This window comes from Gambusia affinis, linkage group LG15 (assembly GCF_019740435.1).
Source record: "Gambusia affinis linkage group LG15, SWU_Gaff_1.0, whole genome shotgun sequence".
NCBI lineage: Eukaryota > Metazoa > Chordata > Actinopteri > Cyprinodontiformes > Poeciliidae > Gambusia > Gambusia affinis.
Genome location: NC_057882.1, coordinates 20,011,989 through 20,034,595, shown reverse-complemented (window position 1 = coordinate 20,034,595; position 22,607 = coordinate 20,011,989). Strand labels below are relative to the sequence as shown.

Below are 22,607 nucleotides of genomic sequence, written 5' to 3'. Positions count from 1 at the left end.
AAGGCCTTTTAACATGTCTGATTTTGTAATTAGTATAAAGTGATTTGAAAAAGCTTTCAGACTCATTGACATTTTTAACCTTTTGTCTTGTTCTGTGTATTTTCATGGGATTTGTGTAATTGACAAACCAGGTAGTGTATGTTTTTGAAGTAAAAAAAAATATTGTTTTATTTTTCTTTTTATATAGAAATATCTAGCAACTAAATAAAATTCAGGGTAATAAATTTCCTTTATAAGGAATTCACTAATTCCTTATAAAGGAATACCTAATTCATTAATTGGAGTCCACATATGCCCTAATACTAGTTCTAATTTTGTATAAATATGTCATGATACACAGTGAAGAGGTGGTGAGGAAGACCCAGATTGAAATGAAGAAATTATGAAGTCAGTAATACCAGGCAGCACAGAAATGAGCAGAAGGCTAAAGCTCATCTACTGGCAGCAACTGGTTGACACAGCTGATAACTGACAGCAGACAAGGCTAGACGAGATGACCAAGACCGCTTGACACACCAGACAGATAAGGACCCAACAAGAGACACAGGTGGGATTAAATACACAGAGGGTAATCAGGGAAATGAGACACAGCTGGGAACAATCAAGGGGTAGCCGGGACGACACCAAGACTAAATTAACTGAAAACGACACAGAAACCTAAATTTACAGAGAAAAACTCAAATCCTCACAAAATAAAGTTGTTCAGTGAAGGCCTCTGTTGTTTATAAAATTCCTTTTTTTTTCTTTTTTTTTTAAAGATTTTTTTGGCTATAGTGCCCTTTTTTTGAAAGTAGTTTGACAGTAAACAGGGTAATGAGAGAGGGGAAAGACATGCGGCAAATATCGGCAGGCCAGGAATCGAACCTGTGACCTCTGCCACGAGGACTAAGGCCTCAATACGTGGGTTGTGCTTTGTCCCTGCCCCACCACAGCACCCCATAAAATTACTTTTATGGACAAACAAGATTATGAAGACCAAGGTTTATTCCAACATTGAAAAAAGTTAAAGAGGATAGCAGTACTGTAAACATTTCAGCTCATGACTGTTTTACCTTAACAGACAATCCAGGGGAGGAGAGCTTTATTTGAGAGGCCTGTGGTATTTGTGGAGGACCCGCTGAGATGCAGACCTCATGTGCAGGAATCTGTCAACAACTATTTCTTTCACTGGGGAATTCTGGCCTTTATGAGAGAGTGACAAGAAGGAATTTATTGTTAAAGTATATTCACATATAAAGCATATTCATATCTTACAGTGGCCCAGTCAAAGTACAGAGCTGAATAAAAGGTATAAAGCCTGAGCTATTTTATAAAGAATGGCGACACAAAAAACTGTTCTCTAGATGTGCAAAGCTGGTAGAAACATACCTCAAAAAACATGCAGGCCTCATGTCAGTGATGAAGCCAAATACATGTCATTCTTTAATTTCTAAAATTACTAGAAAACCACATATTTTTCTTCCATTTCACAAATTGTTACATGTATATGAATACTTTTGCTATATACTTTAAAATTTGTATGCATTCCTCAGACAGACTGAAGGACAGAATTTCACACTTTGTACTAATGTTAACAGGAGAAATGGATTCTAAGACATTTTGTGTTGAAAAGCTCAGAAAATATGTGGAATGCAACAGTGACATGCAGAATCACTCTGGCGCTCTGAGTACAGGGGAAATGTTGTCATGTTTTGTGTTCATGGACAACAAAGGGAAAGCAAATGGGAATAAATTAACTCCATGTTGAACAACACATGAATTTGAAGTTGGGGGCAAACTGGATAAAGAATTCTAGAGTCCAGCACAACTGTGGACAGGAAACAAGCTTGATTAAATATCTTCTTTATTACTATAAAGAACGTTAAATCCTTCTTTTAACTGATGCTCATGATACAAAGTACATTTCCAGATAGACAGGATTAGAAAAAAGAAAACATTTACATGTCACTAAGGGATATAAGCACGACATGCAAGGTGAAGGGTGTAAATGCAAATCATCCACATTTGACAGCGTGTAATGAAATTCAAGGGCAGACTATTTTGCTGAATTGATTTGCTGAAAGAATGCAGAGAATTTCAAATTGAAAGGTACTCTCCCCAAGGACTCTGTGAAAGTGCTCCAACATCAGCCACTAATGGCCACGTGTCCCGTGGCCCATCTTAACGCAGTCATTATCAGTCTCAGTGTCAGCGAAGGCAGCCGTGTCTCTCAGTGTGAGGCCTATCAATCCATCCATGCATTCCAGTTACTCATTCTTATTCTGCTCTGCCCTGTCAGAGGGCTTCTGAAGCGTGTCCCCGCTTCGCACAAGGCAACGGGCTGGGAAACATCCCAGACAGGTCAGACTAACACGTGGACAAACACATTCACACCTGTGGGCACTTTACAGTTTCCAGTTCACCTGGTCTGAATGTCTGTAGACTGTGGAATAAAATGTCCCAGCCCACACCCGTAACCCCCTCACCCTGCCAGCAAGAGGCCTGATGTTAAAACCCAGAAAATTCAACAAGGAATAATAACTTCTGATGGCTGAAATAAGCCTTATATGTCACAGCTGACTCATCTTGTAAACCTCTTTTAATGGCTAATGGGTTTTAAATTATTTCAGGTCACTGATGAAGCACATTATTATGTAGTGTACAGTACACCATGAGGACTTGAACATGCTCCAATCAAGCAGGTTTGTACGTCAGTAGAAAGAAAAAAAGGTTATTTGTCCTGAGGGTGAATATGTGCTTTGTGTTCATGAGCAGTTTTGTTTTATTATTTCTCAAAGAGGACTACATCAGACACATAATTCCCATAAATATTAGTCCTGTCATACTTCTTATATGTTTTTCTTTTCCCACCTCACCAGAATCTAGCAAATTTGCTTAGCAAAGCTTAAGCTTGTTTAATGTCCTGAGATTGCACAGAAATGTAGGGACATTTCCTGGACTGTTTGCACTGTCAGGCAAACAAAAAATCACTTTTTAGAAAACCTGAGGTTATTTTATAAGTCTGTTATGATTGTATCACATATATAGATGGTTGTTATTAAATGTCAACAGCTGTGCAGATTGCAGAATAATCTTTGCTGCATTATGTTGTTTTTGTTTTCCTCTGAAATGGATTTGTTTGCTGACTTCAGTAAATGAATCCAGTTTATTGTGTAGGATTCCTCATGCCAGAAAATTTATTCCCAAAATGACCCAGTTCAATGATTGAATCATGCATCTACAATTATAATTGTTAAACGGTATACAGATTGTTTATTTTTAATAGAACTGAATATGGTTTTCATATTTATATAAAGACGTATTGTATATTTGCAAAATTCATTATTTTATTTAGTAGTTACATAAGAAAGAGCTTAATGCACATTAGGTCAAAGGCTCCAACCTGCATGGAACAGAACATATAAATGAATAAACACATGAAACAGAAAGAAGCTACCTGGAATTTGGTTTTTAACGTCCTTGAAGCTTTAAAAATTCTCATAATCAGCCTAAAAATCTGTGAAAAACTCATGTGAAAGATAAATTTCTTACATGATTGAATTAGTAGTTGCATAAATTAAGCAATTATTTATAGTCCTGGTAGATTTGATTTTTTAAATATCTCTCCTCAAGCAAGATGTTTGTTTCTGATAGTACACAGACATTTTTCACAAGATCAGAAAACAATGTTACGGCTGTGAAACAAAGGCATGTTGAAACATTTTCCATCCATCCACTGTCTACACTGTCAACCCACTTATCCTTCAGTTGCAGAGGACTGATGCCCATCACCAGGGTCTACCAGGCAACCAGATCCAAACCCAGCACATTCTTTCTATAAGTAAATTATGTTACCAACTGTACCATTGTTAAGCCCAGATTATTTCCCAATGCTAGGCAATAACCATTAAAAATGACCTTTAGTCATATTTACTAAATGTGATTAAATAAACCTAAAATTTAAAAGACTATTGTCTCCCAGAAGTAAAACAATTTGAGTTCAAATTTCTATTTCAATCTATAAGCAATGAGATGAAAGAAAAAAGAGGAAAGTTTTGTAGAACTTCTTTGACCTGACAGCATTTACTGTTAGAGCAATCCATCTCAGATTGTGCCTTATTCAGTCAGACATGTCTGTTGAACTCCCTGCAAACCCAGAGAAAGCGCCCGTCTCCCTTGGCTGTAAGGGAACAATCAGGTTTCTGCTCCTACATTACAGCTATGGACTTCCTTCACAGCACATGGGAAACACAGTATTTGACCCTGCAATTTATCAGTAACGGCATCTTCTGCCACAGCTTGGATGAGTTATGTATAATCTGAATGGGAAAAAAACAGTTGAAAGTTCACAAAGGCTAGAAACTCCCTTCATTCTGGCTAAATCATAGAATCCAGCAAGAGTAGCCAAAGTGGGCAGTAGAAGAAAATAGTGTTTGACAAAATCAAGAAGAATTTAAGAGAATTGTCACTACAATCTACAGAAAGTTAATTTGGGTTTGTTTCAAAGCAGAAATCTTTAGATGATCTCTTTATGCTTTTAACATTTTCATCAGCAAGTGATTAAAACTTTTAATGGATCTGACTTATTTGTTCATTTCCTAGCCATTTTTCTATAACATGTTTAAACGCATTTTGCTTCTCTTTGTAAAGCGACCCTGTTGGTGTTTTTTCATGGGTGAAATCATCCATCATTGATATTTGGGATCTTACAGTTATTTTTTGTTTGTTTGTTTCTGCAACAAATTTTCCAAACATTTAGTTTGATCTATATATATGTGCTCCTATACTTTAAAATTGGTTTAGTTTGCTGTTTCTGCTTCTCTAAAAATGATTTTTTTTTTCATACATATCAAGCAAATTTTCCACTTGCTGAAATAAACTCCAGATATATATATATATATATTTTTTATCAGCTTACCTTGTGATAATTCGTCCAGGAATAGACCACAGCTGTCTGGGAAATAGACTTTACAAATTTAATATATTTGTAAAATAGTGCATTACATAGAGAATAACATAGAGGATGGTCACACTGCTGCATGTCTAGCCGTTTATTTTAAACTAACAAGGACATGAATCACAGAACCTTTTTTGTGGGTATTGTTTACTCCACCTCTTCTTTCTAGTTTGTGAATAAATTTTGCTTTTATTTTCATCGAACCCATCTTGGGTTATCACTGTTATGATGAATATTTTCTAGACAACTACTTTCTTGGTAGACAGATCTTTGCCTGTCAAATATTTTTTTTCTGTTTTGCTATTTTTTTTCTCATTCCATCCATTTTATTACTCATAATAGGTGATTTATTATATCACAAAATATTAAACATGTTGGGGGCTATAAAAAACTTGGGATTGGGGTTGAGATTCATATGCCAGTAAAAAGGACACCCAAAAGCAGGAGGGGGCAATCCTGGTCCTCGAGGGCCGGTGTCCTGTAACTCTTAGATATCTCCCTGTTCCAACACACTTGAATTGAATAGTTAAATCACCTCCTAAGTGCAATCAAGTTCTCCAGAGTCCTGCTAATGACCTCATTATTTGAGGTAGAGACACATCTCTACTTTAACACACCCGAGTGTCAAAGTTGCAGGAGACCGGACCTCGAGGCCTGGAGATGTCCACCCCTGCCCTAAAGCATAGCGCCAGAACTGTGGAATGTCTCAGATTAAAGCATATTTACGAATCAGATCCGATCAGAATTCCAGACCTAAATCCTGAGTGAGAATTTATGAAAAGATTTGAAACTATATTCACAGACTCTCTCAATTTTGTTTGAATGAGCTCAGCAGTACTTTCTGTATGTCTACCACATACACTAACATCAGTGTATATTGTATTTTAGTTTGTGGTTCTTATGTGAATGTTGGCTGCTTTGTTCTCGCTTTCAGTTCTCTCTCTCAGCAGAATCAGATGAAGCACAAAAGGCTAAAACGGGTACAAAGAGGAACACAAGGGAGTCGGTTCTCTGTTCTCCTCAGCCTGGTAAAAATGAATAAATCAATGGGCGAAATGTTCATAAAACCAGATGAAACTTGTCTTTGTAAACTCATTAATGAAAACTTTACAGCCTAATATGCGATAATAAGCTCATCTTGCAATCTAATGCGATTACAAAACCTTAATTTATATTAGGTAATGTGTCATTGAGGGTATTATTTTATTAGTTATCTTATACTATTCAATTTGTGTATGGCCCGTTTGCTCAGCTGGTCAGAGCGTGATGCTAATATCACTGAGGTTATAGGTATAATCTACATACTGGCCAATTGAAACATAAAGGCTTTCAGAAAACAACACTTTCAAATAGCAGAAGGCTTTACATTAAACCATTATGCATAGGAATTGATAAACAACATATTAGGCCTGAAACATGGCTGCCCAGTGGTCCCCATCTCAGCTTATTTTAACATTTGACAGAATGAAGAACTGGGGGTATCCAGCCAATGCAGTCCTTCAGAGACATTCCAAAAGGAAGCCCTCGGACAAATTCTGTTTTATTAAAAGTTAGTTTGACCCTAGAGCGACAGAGAACAACTATTTTCATTAAAAGATGAGAAATGTGACCGAGAGCAGCCAACACAAATGGTTCCACATTTTTCTGTGGCTCTGCCCTGTGGTGTACAAGCTAGTAGAACAGACATTGAATGATGGTCAAGACCAAAAGTTAAAGGTGTCATATAGAAATGGTCCCCAACCCCCGGGCAGAGGACTGGTACTGGTCCGCGGACCAATTGGTACCGCTCTATTTGCTGCACTGTAATTTGGAGGTGTGTTATTTCTTTTGTACGTAGTTAACTGTTTTAACTGAATAAACAACCATGTTCATTAAGCAGATGATAGTTTCCGCATATCTCCGATGTCTGCCGGACTCTCAGTTGCGCCACGTTAGCTGTTTGGGATTTCCCTCCGTGCATATGTCACTGTGTTTTCTGATTGGCTACCTGTCACATTCAATAGGTTGCGTTCTTGCTCGCAGTTAGGGATACCAGGGCAAGAAATTTTAAATCGTGTCATGTGAACTAGGCTTCAGTTTACACACCAACATGCAGAAGCCTTCAGAAGCCTTTTCTGATGATGAACACTTCTTTTGCTTCTCAGTTTTATGTTGCTGCTTACAACCTCCTCTTCTGAAAAATCAGGATGTTTGACATCCTTCAAAGATGTAAATGTCAGATGAAATGCAGCAACAATAAAATCAGCCCCTCCTATTAAACAAGACACGATAAAATGGTCATAATCATAATCAATATCATCAGAGATCAAAGCCCAGAGGAAAGGACTGTGGTGCTTGGTGATGGCACTTTCTATAAAGTCCTTAGCAAGCAGCTACACATCTCAGCTGTGGAAATCCAGTGAGGCAGACCTGAAGCACAGGAAGAGAACAACCTATCTCATCATACGAGACCTTGAAGTAGTTTTGAAAGATTGAACAATATTTTGAAGAGGAGCAGCAAATTCGAAATGTCAGTGGTGGTTTCAAATTTATTATCGTAAAAAGCCTTTCTAGCAGAAGTGACATTTGATGTGAAAGACAGGATTGATTTATATCCTATTGGACTGCTGAATGTGTGCCAGTTTTTCTCAACTGCCTTTGTTTGGCATTATTCAGTCTGTCATGTTTACTTTTTAGTTGGACCCAAATGGAGCCGGAACTGGAGGGAGAAAGGTGAAGTTAAAAGTTATTTAAATAATAAAAAATTTAAGGTATTGGAGTCATCACAAAAGGAACAGTCAGCGGTAACAGACAGTATAATGGAAGAAATGCAGGACCTTAAGTACTGAGGGAGGCAAGGAAAATGGCAAAGAAACCAGATAAACCAAGGAAATGTGATACAGCTGTGGCATGAAAAAAGCAAGAAACCAAGGGAAGGAGACTAATTAGTACAATAGGGAGCAGCAGTACGACTCTAAGGGAAACATAAACCAAGAGGTAAAATTAATACAGATTTAAAATAAATAAATTCCAATTCACAAAGAACAAAACACAAGTGAAAACTAAAAAACTAAACACAATGGAATGAACTACATTTACGTTGTTTGTGTTGCGGTTTTCCACAACGTTCAAACTTTACACAGCAGATGCAAAAAAAACTAGATAAACAACAACAATAACAAAAAAAGAAATGTAAAAGGACAGTGACTTTATATTTAGATGACCTCACCCCAATCTAGCCTTGTCACCCTAGTATTTGAGCCGCAACAAAAGTCACCACTAACCGCTGTATGCAAACTCATTGGCTCTTAAAGTTTGAAGATTTGACACAAAAAATAGGCTTAATTTGGGGGCACAGAAAAAGATACTCTCACCTGACACCTCTTAACAATAATAACAACAATAAGCCACAAATTATTCAAGTACTTTGCAGCACACATGGCTATTAAGAAATATTGTAGAGAAATTAACACTGATATTGCAGCAATTAAAGCCTAGTAAGCAATTTGTAGTGCTTTTCAGCAACGTCTCTCTAAAAGGTCCTGTTCACATAACTTTTTTTTCTTTGTCTTACTCTTCTTTTGTCCTGTATATTTTACTTGTGCTGATGTTCTTTTCTAAAGTCTTTATAGGATGGATCCCTTCCAGCAAAAATTTGCATGGCATTATCTTCGCCTCAAGCATTTTGTGTGACGCAGTCAGAACTAACAATAACCCTATAAACTGTACTCAGCAGGTAGAAACAGTCCTGCTGTCTTGTCAACAATTTATTAATTCACATTTAGTTCTTCTTAAATAATTCTGACAGAGATTATGCAACATGCACCAATAACATGCACTGTCTCTTGTGTTTGGTGATCGTCCTGCTTGTTTATTGTATTCCAAGTATGCTGACTGCTTTGCTGACTGACCCAAAGTCAAACCAAAGGCAAATACAAGTGTGGGAAAAGAGAGGCGGTGCAATAAACAGTCACTGCTGTGTTTATTCATCATGCTACTGATGAAATTGATCAGGAGCTGCCAGTCAATGCTGTGCTGAGTTTTTATTCGTCCATCTGGCATTTACGGCAAACAATCAACTAAACCAAATAAAAGCTTTGTTTAAACCCCTGCTACATTTTTTTTTCCGGCTTCATTTTTCCTGCCTGGATTCTCTCAGTGTCTTTTCTCCAGATCTGTTTGGACACAGCAGGGTAGGAGCGGCATGAACGGAGGGATGAAAGAATGTTACATAAAGTAGGAGGGGATTGAAGGCTATATCGCGTAAGAAAGGCAACAGTAGAGTGGAGAACAGGGAAAAGTGCGAGAGATTACCATTCGCCTAGTTCTTGCTCATTGAAGGGTAGCTGTGTGGGTGATTTTAAATCCATGCTGTTCTCAGTAACACCGGGATTACAAACTCAGCCGGACCTAATCTATGTGCCTAACATCTGCCTCTGATGACTAAAACACATGCAACCAGAAACATGTATGTATCTCACACATGCTCAAAAACAAGCACACAAATGACCATTAGGTGCAACCAGGCTCCTTCAGTAGAGACTTTGATCAAAGATGCAACATACCTGAACTGCAAAAAAATAGTTAATGCATCATTGAATGCACATTCAGCAAAACAGATATTGAAAGTATCAATGTTTTTATTGGTAAAAATATGTCTAGCATGCTAAATTACATCAAATTCACACCAGATAACAGTAGTCCTAACATACAAGGAAATCAAGACAAATGAGTTCACAAGTAAGGTTATTGGTATTAATTTAGAATGTAACAAGGTCAACGTATTGCTTATTGAAAAATATTATAAAGGCAGCAGAAAATCTTTATTAATGAGGACAACTTCAAGATACCTGTGAGGAGAAACCATCAGTATGTATTGTATATGTCCAATACTTAGTATTTTTTCCCTGCTGTACATGTAAAAAGATGTAAGGTCACATCCAAACTCTGCCTTCAACCAGGAAGCTGTGTACTGGCCCAATCCCTTCACAACCCTCCCCTTGCTGTTTGGAGAGATTATCACTAAGGCAATCCGCTGGCATATGCCTGCAAAATTGCAATGTGAGAAACAGCAAAGTTAACCGTGCACTTCATGTCCCCTATTGTATTTTCTTACAAGATGAAAGCTGATAAATACTGTTGGATTATGCCGAATGTACAAAACATTAGAAATCAGTCATTGCTTCAAACATGGATACATTTATTTGATTCATTGTTTATTTATATCTATTTTATACCAATGCAGAATTTCTGCAAGTCAAACAAAACCAGGGAAATAAACGCTGAATTCCATTTTCCTGCACTTCTTTATTCTACCCTCATTAGGTCTTGGCATGAGCTCTTATGTGCTGATTTGACAACGTCCTTGTACTAACAGTACTTCATTTCAATGCTTTGCCAATTTGGTCCAAAGCTGTAAACAAAGGCTTCTTTAAACAGAGGTGAGACAGAATGATAGATCAACATGATCCAGAGAAATCTGGCAGCATCATGGGCCCCAGTGCTCAGCTCGTTATCTCCTTTGGCTGCAAGAAATGGGTACACTGTCACCCTTGAGATTGCTGAGATCTGATTTTATTAAGAAGAAGGCCTGCTTTATGTTGTGCTTTGATCATCAGGGCTTTTTATACTCGCCAGCAGAATAAGCATCGAGATATGCTGAAGTTGCTGTGATTTTTATTGGGCTCTTGTTGGACAGAGGAAGCATAAAAGGCTTTTTGTAGAAGCCCTATTAGTCCAAGTGATGAGTCAAATGTTAGAATAACCTTAACACACTTGAAGTGTGTGAAAAAAAACTGTCTTAGAGTCCCACAGCCTTAGAGAAAAAAATTATATAAATTGTGCTATCACACTTTAATTCTTTATATTTGTTGAGCATCATACAGACCTAAAACTTCCCTCCATAGGTTTTATCTATTTGCGATGTTCTGTGTTGTGACTTCAAAATGGTAATCTAACGACATAAATTCAAAATCCAGATTACATCAAAATCTCTTTATGTGTTCTTTGGATCAAGACCCAATTCCACCAAATTCCCTGCAATATTTTTGTTCTGTGCACATGTGATGAACTGACTTACAACCCATCTTAATATTTTATTTAAAAATGGTCATACAATACAAAATCATCTAAGCAGTTTGCTTTTTATATGATTACCATTGTGATCACCATGCTATTAATTTTGGGCCTTAAAGGATTGTTTTTTTCATTGTGAAATTATCATACAACAGAAAATATATTGTTAACAAGTAAGAATTTATTGTTTTTGTCTACAGAGATTCAAAATCAAACATACAAACTCAAACAGAAACATAGACCCTCACTGAGATTTGTTGAAATTGGCAAGTTGAACTTTGATCAGATTATTTTTGTTTTAGTTATCTCCAACCTTCAGGTGTAGTGCTAGCTTCATATGTGATGATTCCTGTTGGCAAGTTTTGTCAAATTAATTTGGAATGGTTGGTTTAGGAACCTGAAACTTGCTACTCTCCAGAAGAACAAGGTCCAGAGTCCTTGTGGAGAATATTTTTATGGTCAGACAAGGCAAAGTCTGAGCTGTTTGGTTGCAGTGCCTAGAAGTGCATTTGGAGGGCTCTACAGTATATGCGGCTCTAAAACCTAAGAACACTGCACCATCTGTCAAGCATGGTGGCATGCTATGCGTCTGTTTAAAACTATTGAAACTGGTTCATTGTGCATTGTGCATTGTGAGTGTCACCTCAAATCAAAATCTTGATATATGGACAAAGGTAGGTGCAACAACAGAAAAACGGTTCCAAATATAGATAAAAATGTGTTTTGGAGTGGATAACACAGGCTAATATTAAGCTTCTGAAATTGTCTATACTTCAGCCCTGTTGTAAACTTGTGGACTGTTCTCAAAACCTAGATCTGTGACAGTTAACATACTGGTTTTAATGAATTTTGTCAATTTTTACAAAAATTTTAACAAATGCCAAAATTTTATTATTGCTCTACAACTTGCTGGGGACATTTAACCAGAGAATAGTGGTAATGGTATGTATGGACAATATTCTTGTACATCAGAATTACAGACATGGTTTAACATGCCACAGTATCTCTAAAAAATAATAAAAGTTTCTAATCTCTATTTTGGCCTAGCTGGTTTCCCATCCTTGTCTTGAAATTTCCCTCCCCAGACATTGTTTTGGCTGCACCATCTGGCAGATCCAACAAATCTCTATGTGGAACAATGACTCGAAACAAAGAAACACTGTGCCATCAATATTAATAAACCATATTTTCCTGTAGGTCACCACACACAAAATGTATCCATATGGAGCTGCTGTGCTCTAGTTTTTCTTTCTTGGGAGAGGATAGTGTTGATACATAGTTTTGTCCTAATGTGACTCTATTACTTTTTTTTTTTTTTACAGTGTGTGATTTCACTGTTATATATTAAGTCAGTGCCCTTATTGTAAGAGTTCATTCCATCAGGAAAAAACACACACACACACACAGACAACTTACTATGGATCGAGAAACTACTCACACTCTGGGATTTCCTACATTACAACCACAATAACAAATGAATTTTATCAACATTTTTGTGACAGACCAACACAATGTATTGCACATGTGAAGTGACAAGGAAGGGATATATGGTTTCCGTATCAGAACATACTGCCTAAAGTCAAAACTACCTTACACTGCAATTACAGTTACAAGACCTCTGGGGGAATTGCTCCTAGCTTCTTGGCTGTAGAGATGGAAATATTTGCCCATTTCTCTTTCTGGAATAGCAGGTCAAACTTTCAGTCAAATTTTGTGTAGTGTGTCTTTGTTCCAATTCACAATTAGCTTTAAGCTTTGGTCTTCATAATGCCATTTGTTGAATGAGGTTATATATCAATGCTTTAAAGCCTTTAGAGTAATTGCATTTATACAGATAGAACTACATGCAACTATCCAGGGTGTACCTTGCCTCTTGTGATGGATGGATACCTTAAATTGTACTCTGACTTCCACAGACAAGATCGCCCTGAATTTTATTTAGGGGTATCAAACTAAATGAAAACTTTTAAATGCTCCCTTCTTTAGATTTTATAAGAAGAATAAAGATATATGTATCAAGTTCCTTCCACTTCAAAATTATGCACTACCCTAATAAAAGCCAACTTTGCACTTATGGCAAGACAATATCTTTAACTTTAATGGAAATGAATACTTTTGCAAAGTAATGTAGCTATATAGATCCAGACATCTGTGAGGCCAGCAGAGAATTGCCAGGGAAGTGGAGTTTCAATTAGCAGACGTTCGTTTCTTTTACCTTCTCCCATGCCATAGATTTTTTTTTTTCCTCAGATGTGCGGCATTGTTATGAGCCCAAGAGCCCAGAATGCGTTTCCATATAAAGTGCATCTACATGAGAGAACAAGCTACTCCGACTGTCCTCACAACCGGGAGAAGTCTATCTCCTGGCCATCACATCGGACCCTGCTGAACCCATCAGCTTTTCTTTATAGGCTGTCTCTAATCTCCGCTTGCTGACTTTTAAGGGCATCCAGCTGCAGACCAGCAGCAAGGGGTTAAACATGGGAGTGATGGCACTGGCCCCAATGTGTCACAACTGACACAGATAATTGATAACTTTTGAATCCAGATAGCCTGACTGCACTGTTGCCCCCGGTCCCCCACCCTTTTCAGTCACCCATGTTGAGCATGAATGGGATTAAGCTGCCACCTCCTCTTGCCGTGACTCTGCTGCTCACAAATACTCCAGAGTCCAGAAACGTGTGTGCACTGTTCAAGCATTCATCCGATCGATAAATTACACAGTTGTGTTTACAATTTATATAATCTATATACCTCCATGTGATTTAGCGTTTCTGTTATTTATTTCACGTCTAAAATTAGATTTTGAGAAACATACAGAGCGGTAACATGTCTGATTTAATCTTTTATACTTTCAAAATGTCCTCCCCGTTCACCCCGATGGAAAAAAAAAGAAAAAAGAAAAAGAAAAGATTACGCGAAGTCACAGCGTGATCATTGGATTTCCCGAACCGACCCGACTTTGTGTCCTTACAGTCGGAGCACCTCCGAGCAATTGTGCCGAGATCAAAGGCAGATTCTGGGAGGTCACGCTGGGATAGAGTAGGAATAAAATACAGCGGGGCAAAAATGGAAAATATTTTTGTTTGCACGCAGAGTAGGGGATGAAGGAGAAAGAGAGAGAGGGACACACACATACACACGCATACACACCGAAAGAGGCGAGTCTTCGCTCCATCCTCACTCTGTGAATGTCTCCACATCATCATCATCACCATCATCATCATCATCATCAGTGTCTCACCGCTGGCTGCTACTCTGTGACATTTCGCTACGTTCAGCTACAGTTGCGTCGTTTAAGCTGCATGGTCCTGTACATGGACAGGACGTCACACATCGCTAAAGAAGATAAACTAAGCTGTACGTTGAACACAGAAATATACCCAGCCATTTGGCCGCTTGCGAGGAAATCGCTCGTTTTCCCATTTTTATTTACCCTTTATTTATTTTTTGTCAGCACACGCAGAAGAAGGAGATTTACAAATGCCAACCAGCAAGCCAGGTAAGGCGTCACATTAAAAGTTTAGAAACAAGAGCCGTGTTCTTAGAAAATTATTTTCTGAAAGAGAAATATTTCACATTCCTTTCTCCCGGCAGGAGGTGTGGCACCGTGGCCGTGTGTCGTTTGTTGTGCGACGTGGACCGGTCACTTTGCTTCTGAAGATGTGAGGGAAAAAAGGAAACCAAGAGTCCGTGCAACTTCATACGTCACACGTGATCACCACAGCAACTAATTGTCGCCTTTAAGTAGGGGACTTTACCTGCGCTCTCGTGGAACTTGGGGAAGGGTGCGCTCCATGTTTCATCTAGGACACACCGGTACCGACGGTGCCGGCGGGACGTTGAAATAATAATAAAAATACACTTATAATAATAAAAAGAGAAGAAAACAATCAGCATTTTAGCGGGGGACTTGAGGCGGGCAGCTTCGCGCTGTGGACCGAGTGATGCCGGACACGTTGATGCTCCTGAAGAACCGGACAGAGCCACGGCTGGGGCAGCTGGAGCGCAGCCTGCCCGCGGAGGGGACCGCTCGCCCTGCCTGGGTCATTGCTATCCTCGCCAGTGTCTTGATCTTCACCACGGTGGTTGATGTGCTAGGAAACCTGCTGGTCATCATCTCGGTGTTCAGGAACCGCAAGCTGAGGAACGCAGGTGAGGTGTTTATTTATTTTTTTGTTTGTTTCTTATTTTTTCTTTTTCTTCCAGACTATTCAGCAGAGGTCACACAAAGATGATCTGGATGATGAGTCAACACAGCTACAATAATTTTAAAGAAACTGACTTTCAACATCTAAAACTTTTGCATAAAGTGCCCACAGTAGGTATCCACAACCTTTCACTTCTAAAGTAGATTTAGGTTTTGTTTTCTTTTAAAAGTCTGCACAAAAGTCTTTATAAATGTATAACAATATAATCCTTGAAACATAACAGGTACTCATACATTCGCCCGTTTTTGCTGTCCAACTCAAAATTGAGCTCAGGTTTCTCCAACTTCCACCAATCATCCTTGAGATGCTTCTGCAACTTGAACGCAATCCACCTGTGGCAAATCCAGTTGACTGAATATGATTTGGATTGGAAAACAAGGTCTCACGGTTGACGGAGCACATCAAAGAAGCAACCAAGCAATAAAGTTAAATGTATGTCTCTAGACCTCTGGGACCTGTTTGTTTCAGGGCACAAATCTGGATAAGTATGCAAAAATACTTTTTCACAACTAAACACAGCCAGAATCAGCCTAGTATCCACTGCCTAAACATGAAAATTGTTTGGAATCACAAGGACTCTATTTGGAGTTTTGCAATATGTCTGAACTGGGGTTCATTGGTTAGCTAGGTGAGCACTAGGGCAGAGCCATAGTATTGTTGGAGATAAAAGCATAATTTTGCCTTTGCAGTTAGTATTTGATTAGTATTCCCTAATTATGAATATGAGAGACAAATGTCACTATGTAAACAATAACTTCTTGTTATGTGACTATTTAGTAATTAAATGTTAATAATCTTATTGATATTTATAATAATTTTACTCAGTTGTGAAATGTGTATTATCATTAGTTGCTCAATCTCCACATCTAATAACAAGCTAGTTTTTCTTGAACATTAAATTTCAACACTGTTAATAACAACAGTCGTAAGGAGTAAGGTATAACAGAAAGTGGTAATATTTTTCATAACGACAAGGAGGTTACAATAAACTAAAATAATCGTATGCAGCCTGATTGGGCAGTATATCTGTCTGTAAGTCTGTAAATGCCAGCATGCACAGATGCCTTTAACCTCCAGGAGTTGACAACATTATCCAAATCTCCAAAGGATTCCTATTTTCCTGACAGGCACATGAACTGGGCACATGGTGCTGATGTAGTAGAATTCACACTACATTACGAGTTGCTGTATTGAGCCTACTACAGACTTCAGCTTCCCCTGCATTCCTTTTTCTTCATATGCATTATTTTATGATTAATGTCTGTGGACATGGGCAACAATAAAACACAATGCATTCTTGGAAAAGCTAAATATAATAGTGGAGATGCACATATTTTGCAAACGTGTTGACAGCAATTTTAGATTATTCTGATTCCTCATTAATAATCAAATATCCCTCTCACACTGGGTGATGTTGTCTCTGCTCCTAATATAAATAATAATAAAATTATTGGACAACTTTATATGTTTATAATAAAATAGTAATAAGAGTAAAAAGATTTTCTTGCTGAACAGCTCTAAGCCAAATAACTGCTTTCCTGTACAACTGAAAATCTACAGAGTCCAGTTAAATCCTCCTAATCAAAATACATTAAAATGTCTAACTCAATATTTGACAGCAAATAAGGCACATATTGCTATTACTATATGTGTGAAATTATTAAAGTGTTCATTTGTTTATTATACAGACGCACTTAATGTTGGTATTATTATTTATATTAGAGACAACATCTCACAATGTGTGAAGGAGATTCGAGTCTGCTGCATACGTCTGGAGTTAATCAAGATTTAGCTTTTTTTGTTTTCTCCTGATTATTAGAAAAGCTCCTGTTGGGTTCTGTAAGAAATAAGTTCCACAGTGAAGAGTGTCATCAGTTTGACTTGGGGCTGTGTTGACTGATTGGAAAAAGACAGAATTGTTTTAGTTTTCATAAAATTGTTCAATTCTGGTCACAAGAAAATATCTGAGACTGTCTCTATGTAATTGCCTTGATAAACTGATATTTATACTTGACTTCATGCAGCTACAACATCACAAAGCGTGGAACATGCAACTCTGAGTGCATATCAGCTTAAGGATAAAATAGGCTTTAGTAAATATATGCATTTCCCTTATTAGTGGAATCTTTGTATTTCAGACTGTTTTATTAAGTCTTGCATAATTATTATGGGCTACAGCCTAATAATGTTTTGTTGCAAGTATTTCAGCCAAAGTAGCAGATGTTAGATAAAGATGCCTGGTACAAAGGTGAGACCTAAAACTTGTCAACACCAATATTTTCTGAAACACAGTGTGCTGACTGACCAGATTTTGGTTTAGCGAGCAACAATTAAGGGTTCATGTTATATGCATGTATTTGCATATCCCACAAATCAGCAACTATTTTATATCAAGGAGGGTGCAACAGGGATTCTTGCTTTGCCTCATGCATGTCAAAGCAGGTAAAACCTTTTATTTGAAGATGAAATAAATTCTGTCTTTGTATTTGTTCACATGAGAGAACATTTTGTTTGAGCTTGTTTTCCTTCAGTCAGATGAGCACAACCATCACTGGAGTATTTGAATGTAACCCTGACTCCCACATTGAGCACTAAAGCATGCATAAAAAAAATCTCCAGTATAGGTATGCTAGATGGAATTTATAGCTCCGAATTACCTTGACAAAAGAGGTTTCAGTATTTGAAGCTTTGCGAAAAAGTTAAAAAATTATGTGTCTAAAGCTCACTTAGCTGTTAGATACAATTTTATTTGAGAAGCTTGACCTACAGAGCCTCTGTTTTTTCCTAATGTGTTTTCAAACATTTTTTGCCTTCTTCCGTCGAGTGCTGTAACCAATGAAACATCAACGGCAGTGTGCAAATCTCACACAGACCTTTAAGAGGAAGCGCTCCTGGCTTTGCATGTTTGAAAAAGAACTTAGGATCCTGTTGGGGTTTCTGCTGAATTAGAACAACTACAATGCCAATGGGCTAAACAACACGTTTTGCTTCCTTGGACAGATCATACTCGCTTTAATCTCTCCTTCCTGGAAGACTTGTTTTTGTTTAATTGCACGACTTCACTTCAATTTCCCGTTTTTTTTTTTCCTGCCTTAATGAAAAGCTCCTATTTTGCTTTTTCGTCATATATCTCCTAAGTGAGAGCATAACCAAAATAAATGTGCTTGAGTTTTAAGCTCTGACAGTATATTTCTTCCTTAAAGCTGGTCTCTCTCAACCCTAACAGTCCACTCAGCAGTTCTGTAACTGAGCTCACGGAAGTCACAGGATAAGATGACTTCTGTGGACTGAAACAAACCATTTAAACAAATATAATGGGAAAGCACCTGACGGGGGGCGTATTAATAGTCACAGCTAGATCTGAGGCTGCTGTGTGATTATGCACCACTGAGCTAGAGGAGCAAGCCTTCCGCACAGTGCAGCATTATAACAGACACAAGGTTGGCGACTGATGAGTGGCCTTGCTACTCTCTCACCTACTCGATCTGATTGTGCGTGCCGCCCCTATAGTAAATAGTATAATACTGACTCATTGTCAAGACGTCTGAGTATACTATAAACATTGGAGCAAATATTACCTTTGAAATGTGTTATTTGAAACAAAATCCACTCAAAGGCACTTTAAACTTTGTGTGTTTGTGCAAAAAGGTACAGTGTCGGGAGGGTAATCTGCAAATATTGACGTTTTTTGTTTTTTTTTGTATTGGACTCTGTTGTACAAATTTGTGAATGAACATATGAAAAGCTGAGTGTACGCTTGTGTTGGACACGGTCTTTTGTCCCCAGAGATTTGTCTTTGAAGATGCTTGGGTGTTGCAAACCTCAAAGAGAGTTAGACTTTGCTGAACCATTCTTCAAAGAGACTTTATTTACATCATTCATACACCTACCTCTCTTTTCTTCTTTCTCCCCCTTTTTTCTTCATTGCTGTTTTTCTCATCCTCTGCAAACATAACTCTTGAGGTATTCCTTATTTAACACTGTGTAAAAATGTCCCTCCACTCATATGTTCCCTTGCTTACTTTCCATCTTCCGTGCCTCTGTCCATGGTGCTGAAACTTTGAGCGTCAGTTTTTCCATCAGTCTCTGTGGTGCTGAAACACTCAAAACATAAATCTGTCTTCTTCATATAATTGTCTATTTGCATACTTGTGTAGACTTGATCAACAACATAACTTCTATTCTTAATATTTCAGGATAATTTGGAAGTCACATACTTGTGCTAGTATAAAAGCTTTAAAAATAGTAAGGCAGCAGAAATTTCCAAAATTCTTTGGCAGAGTCAAAACTACTTTTTGTTTTCCATTCACAACATAATGTGGCATTAAATTGAGTCAGGGTTCAAGTACGTTTCGACCATCTGAGCCCAGTTGGCTCATGAAAAGCTCCTTAAATGAGTGTCTGAATTGACTACAGGCACACAAAGTAAGACATGCTGTGTCCAGGGAGGCCATTTGGTAAATCATGTCATGTACTGTTAGCTTCTCTTTAGGTAGCCCTGCACAAAAAAGTAGATGCATAATTATTTGGCACAAGGATCTTCTGTGTTGCTGTGACTCTTTAAAGAATTGCAAAGGAGATGGCATAGAGTCAACAACTACAGGCAGAGTCCAAGAAAATAAAAACACCGGTGAGAAAACTGGGCACAGAAAGACCTTGTATCTGTCATGGCAGCTCTATGTTAAGTAAAATACCAAGAAATATTTGGATAAGATGATCTGGCGTATTCAGCATAATCCTGGCCCACATAACTGAATTGCAATGAATGCTCAGTGATGATATGAATGTAATGACTCTTAAGTGTTAGGGATTTACATTTATGGAGCTCTGTGTGTAACTAAAAAGTGAATGAAAAGCAACTTCCCAGAGTTATGAGCAGTGGTTGTTTTTCATATAGACAGTGTGGCACGCAGCTCATGGCGACATTACATTAGCATGTGGCACAAGGACTCTAAAAAGAAAAAAAGAGAAAAAGGTTGCTGTAGTTTCCATTACTACCAGATTACTCAATGAAAATGTTATACAGTGCTGTTACGTTGTAAGCATTGCAAGAAAATATGGCCATACACTATTGCTTTTGATGATAAATTAAGGGGAAAGTCTTCTCTCTCTCTTTCTTTTATAGGCTATCTGGAGTGATAATTAAAAGCCCTTTTGTTTAAAATATCAAACATAAACCATTTACAACGGTTAGACCTGATCTGTATGATCCTTTAAATATCACTGAACATATCATGAAAAGCCCGACTCTTTATGCAAAACATAAAATTGGGCCTTTTTTCCAATGGAATCAAGTGAGATTGAGAAAAGCAGGAAAAACACAAAAAAACAATAATCAGTCAAATGTGGCATAAATTATTCTACACTGATCACACTCTTTAAAGCACAGTTTTGCTTCTAAAGGCTTTTAATCTACATGCACTAAAAGGTGCAGAAGTCGAGGCTAATCTAGAGTACCAGACATGTAACAAATAAAATGCCCTAAAGGTTTGTTAGGATGATCCCAACAACCATGTGAGAATTTTTAAAGGGAGATAATAATAAAAAATGCTATTTCAAATGTCCTTTGAGTGTTGCCCTTGATTTTTTTTCCATTAGAAGAGACCAAACCCTTACCTTGAAAAAAATGACTAGAATAGAATATTTTTTAAGGAATGGCAGAACCATTGCTATTGGGATATATGAAAGACTTGTATCACTCATGCCCAGGAGGACTAAATGTGTCACCAAGAATAAAACTGGACATAGAAAAAAATAAAACCAGAAAATGATAATAAAATAAATTCTGGAAACGGATATAGGATGCAGCAAAGAGGAGTATTTCCTTGAGCTGTGTCAATCTGTTCCTGTAACTCTCTTCCTTTTTCTTTAATATGAAATATCCTCTCACATTTGAGTCCATCCAACAGTTAACAACTCCTATAAAATGTTATATATGTACCTGCTGAATCCTGTTTGTGAGCTTTGACATGAAGTAACGTAGCTGCACAGTTGAGTTTGAAGTGTAGTCTGCAACTTCAGGCAGGAATGTCAGTGAGAAACACTTCTTCTGCTTCAACAGCATATAGAGTGCCCCATCCATATGTTTTGGGGATTTTGGATGCTCAGACAAGTTTGAACTGCCAAAGTGCCATTGTGAATTTGGCATACAGCATATTTAGAGAGAGAAAGGGAGAGCCAGTTTCTCTGTAGCACTCTTTGTACCATTTCTGTCTCCATCTGAAGCGTTCTGTTTCAGCCAGCAAGCCTCTGGGTTATCTCTTGCTACTCTTAATTTCACCATTGCTCTGTCCCAGCTGTGCATCAGTTGGCTGTTTCTACACTGATAAAACATGACAAAGTGTTTAAATTATAAACAGCAGAGAAAAAAATGAGAGAGAGAGACAGACAGAGAGAGAGACATTATGCACAAGTGCATGGCAGGATACTGCTTTAGAGAAGTAACTCATTCAAAAAGGGAAATGTGATGGTTTGAAGAGAGTTCACATTTGGCTAAAGTTACATTTTTCTCTACAAGTATGTTTGACGTCTGAAATGTTTTGTGGTTTAACAGTTGGGAAATTTGTGTGCGCATTCCCTTGATTGACAGAGGAATTATTAAAAAACTTTGACAGCGAGACGATTTGTGTAGTGTTTGTAATGGACAGCCTCGTCTTTTCAGTTTTATTGGACAGTTCCTAAGTCTGTATTCCACGTCTTTAAATTTTAGGCATTCAGCCGACAGCATTAATCCAGAGCGTCTCCGTAGGAATAAGCATGGGGGATTTCTGTGTCTTGCTCAAAGACATTTTGACAGGACATACAGCTGTTGGCAGACTATATCGAGCTACCTCTCTGAATACTAACACCAGCCCACTGCCCCTGTCTTTACAGATAATTGTTACTAGATGTACGTTAACTGTCAGTCACATCAATGGGCTATTAGCGGCTATTCCACACAGTGATTTAAAGTGAATTAGGGATGACACATCTACACTACACACAGAGAAGAAAGAAAAAAAAACCTCTTGCTATTGCACATTCATGAGCGATTTGTGTAATAAACGTCAGAGGGAATTAGGCCCGGGTGACCTCCATCCACCTATCGTATAATTTTTGCGGTAGAACTTTTGACTTGACAAACTGTTCTTCCATTTGACTTTTACCTTAATAATAAATTGCTTATTCTGAGTTTGATGTTTAATTTAATGATCCAGAAATGTGACTTCATATCAAATACACATTTCAAAATGACAGGAAGGGAAGACGGATTCAGCACCTTATAAAAGTGTTAATACTTTTTGTCACATTATAACTGCAAAGTTTAGTGTTTAACTGGGATTTTTTTATGATAGACCAAAGCAAATTAATACGTAAAAAAGCTGAGGAAAAGGGATGTACGGGTTTAACTAGATGTCTGACATGCA

The 22,607-nt window shown here is 37.8% G+C and overlaps 1 protein-coding gene across 2 annotated transcripts in view; it reads left to right on the top strand.

The window, feature by feature from the left end:
* The first annotated feature begins 13,914 nt into the window (after positions 1-13,914).
* Positions 13,915-22,607, top strand: part of mtnr1bb (melatonin receptor 1Bb) — a 42,832-nt gene continuing 34,139 nt past the window's right edge. Inside the window, exons 1-3 of one of the 2 annotated variants that reach the window (XM_044141245.1) lie at positions 13,915-14,350; positions 14,448-14,492; positions 14,588-15,145. In XM_044141245.1, coding sequence (XP_043997180.1) covers positions 14,938-15,145 — 208 coding nt within the window. In that variant the 5' untranslated portion in view covers positions 13,915-14,350; positions 14,448-14,492; positions 14,588-14,937. Of the gene's footprint in view, positions 14,493-14,587; positions 15,146-22,607 lie in introns of both variants that reach the window. The other variant, XM_044141244.1, reaches the window with a different exon arrangement.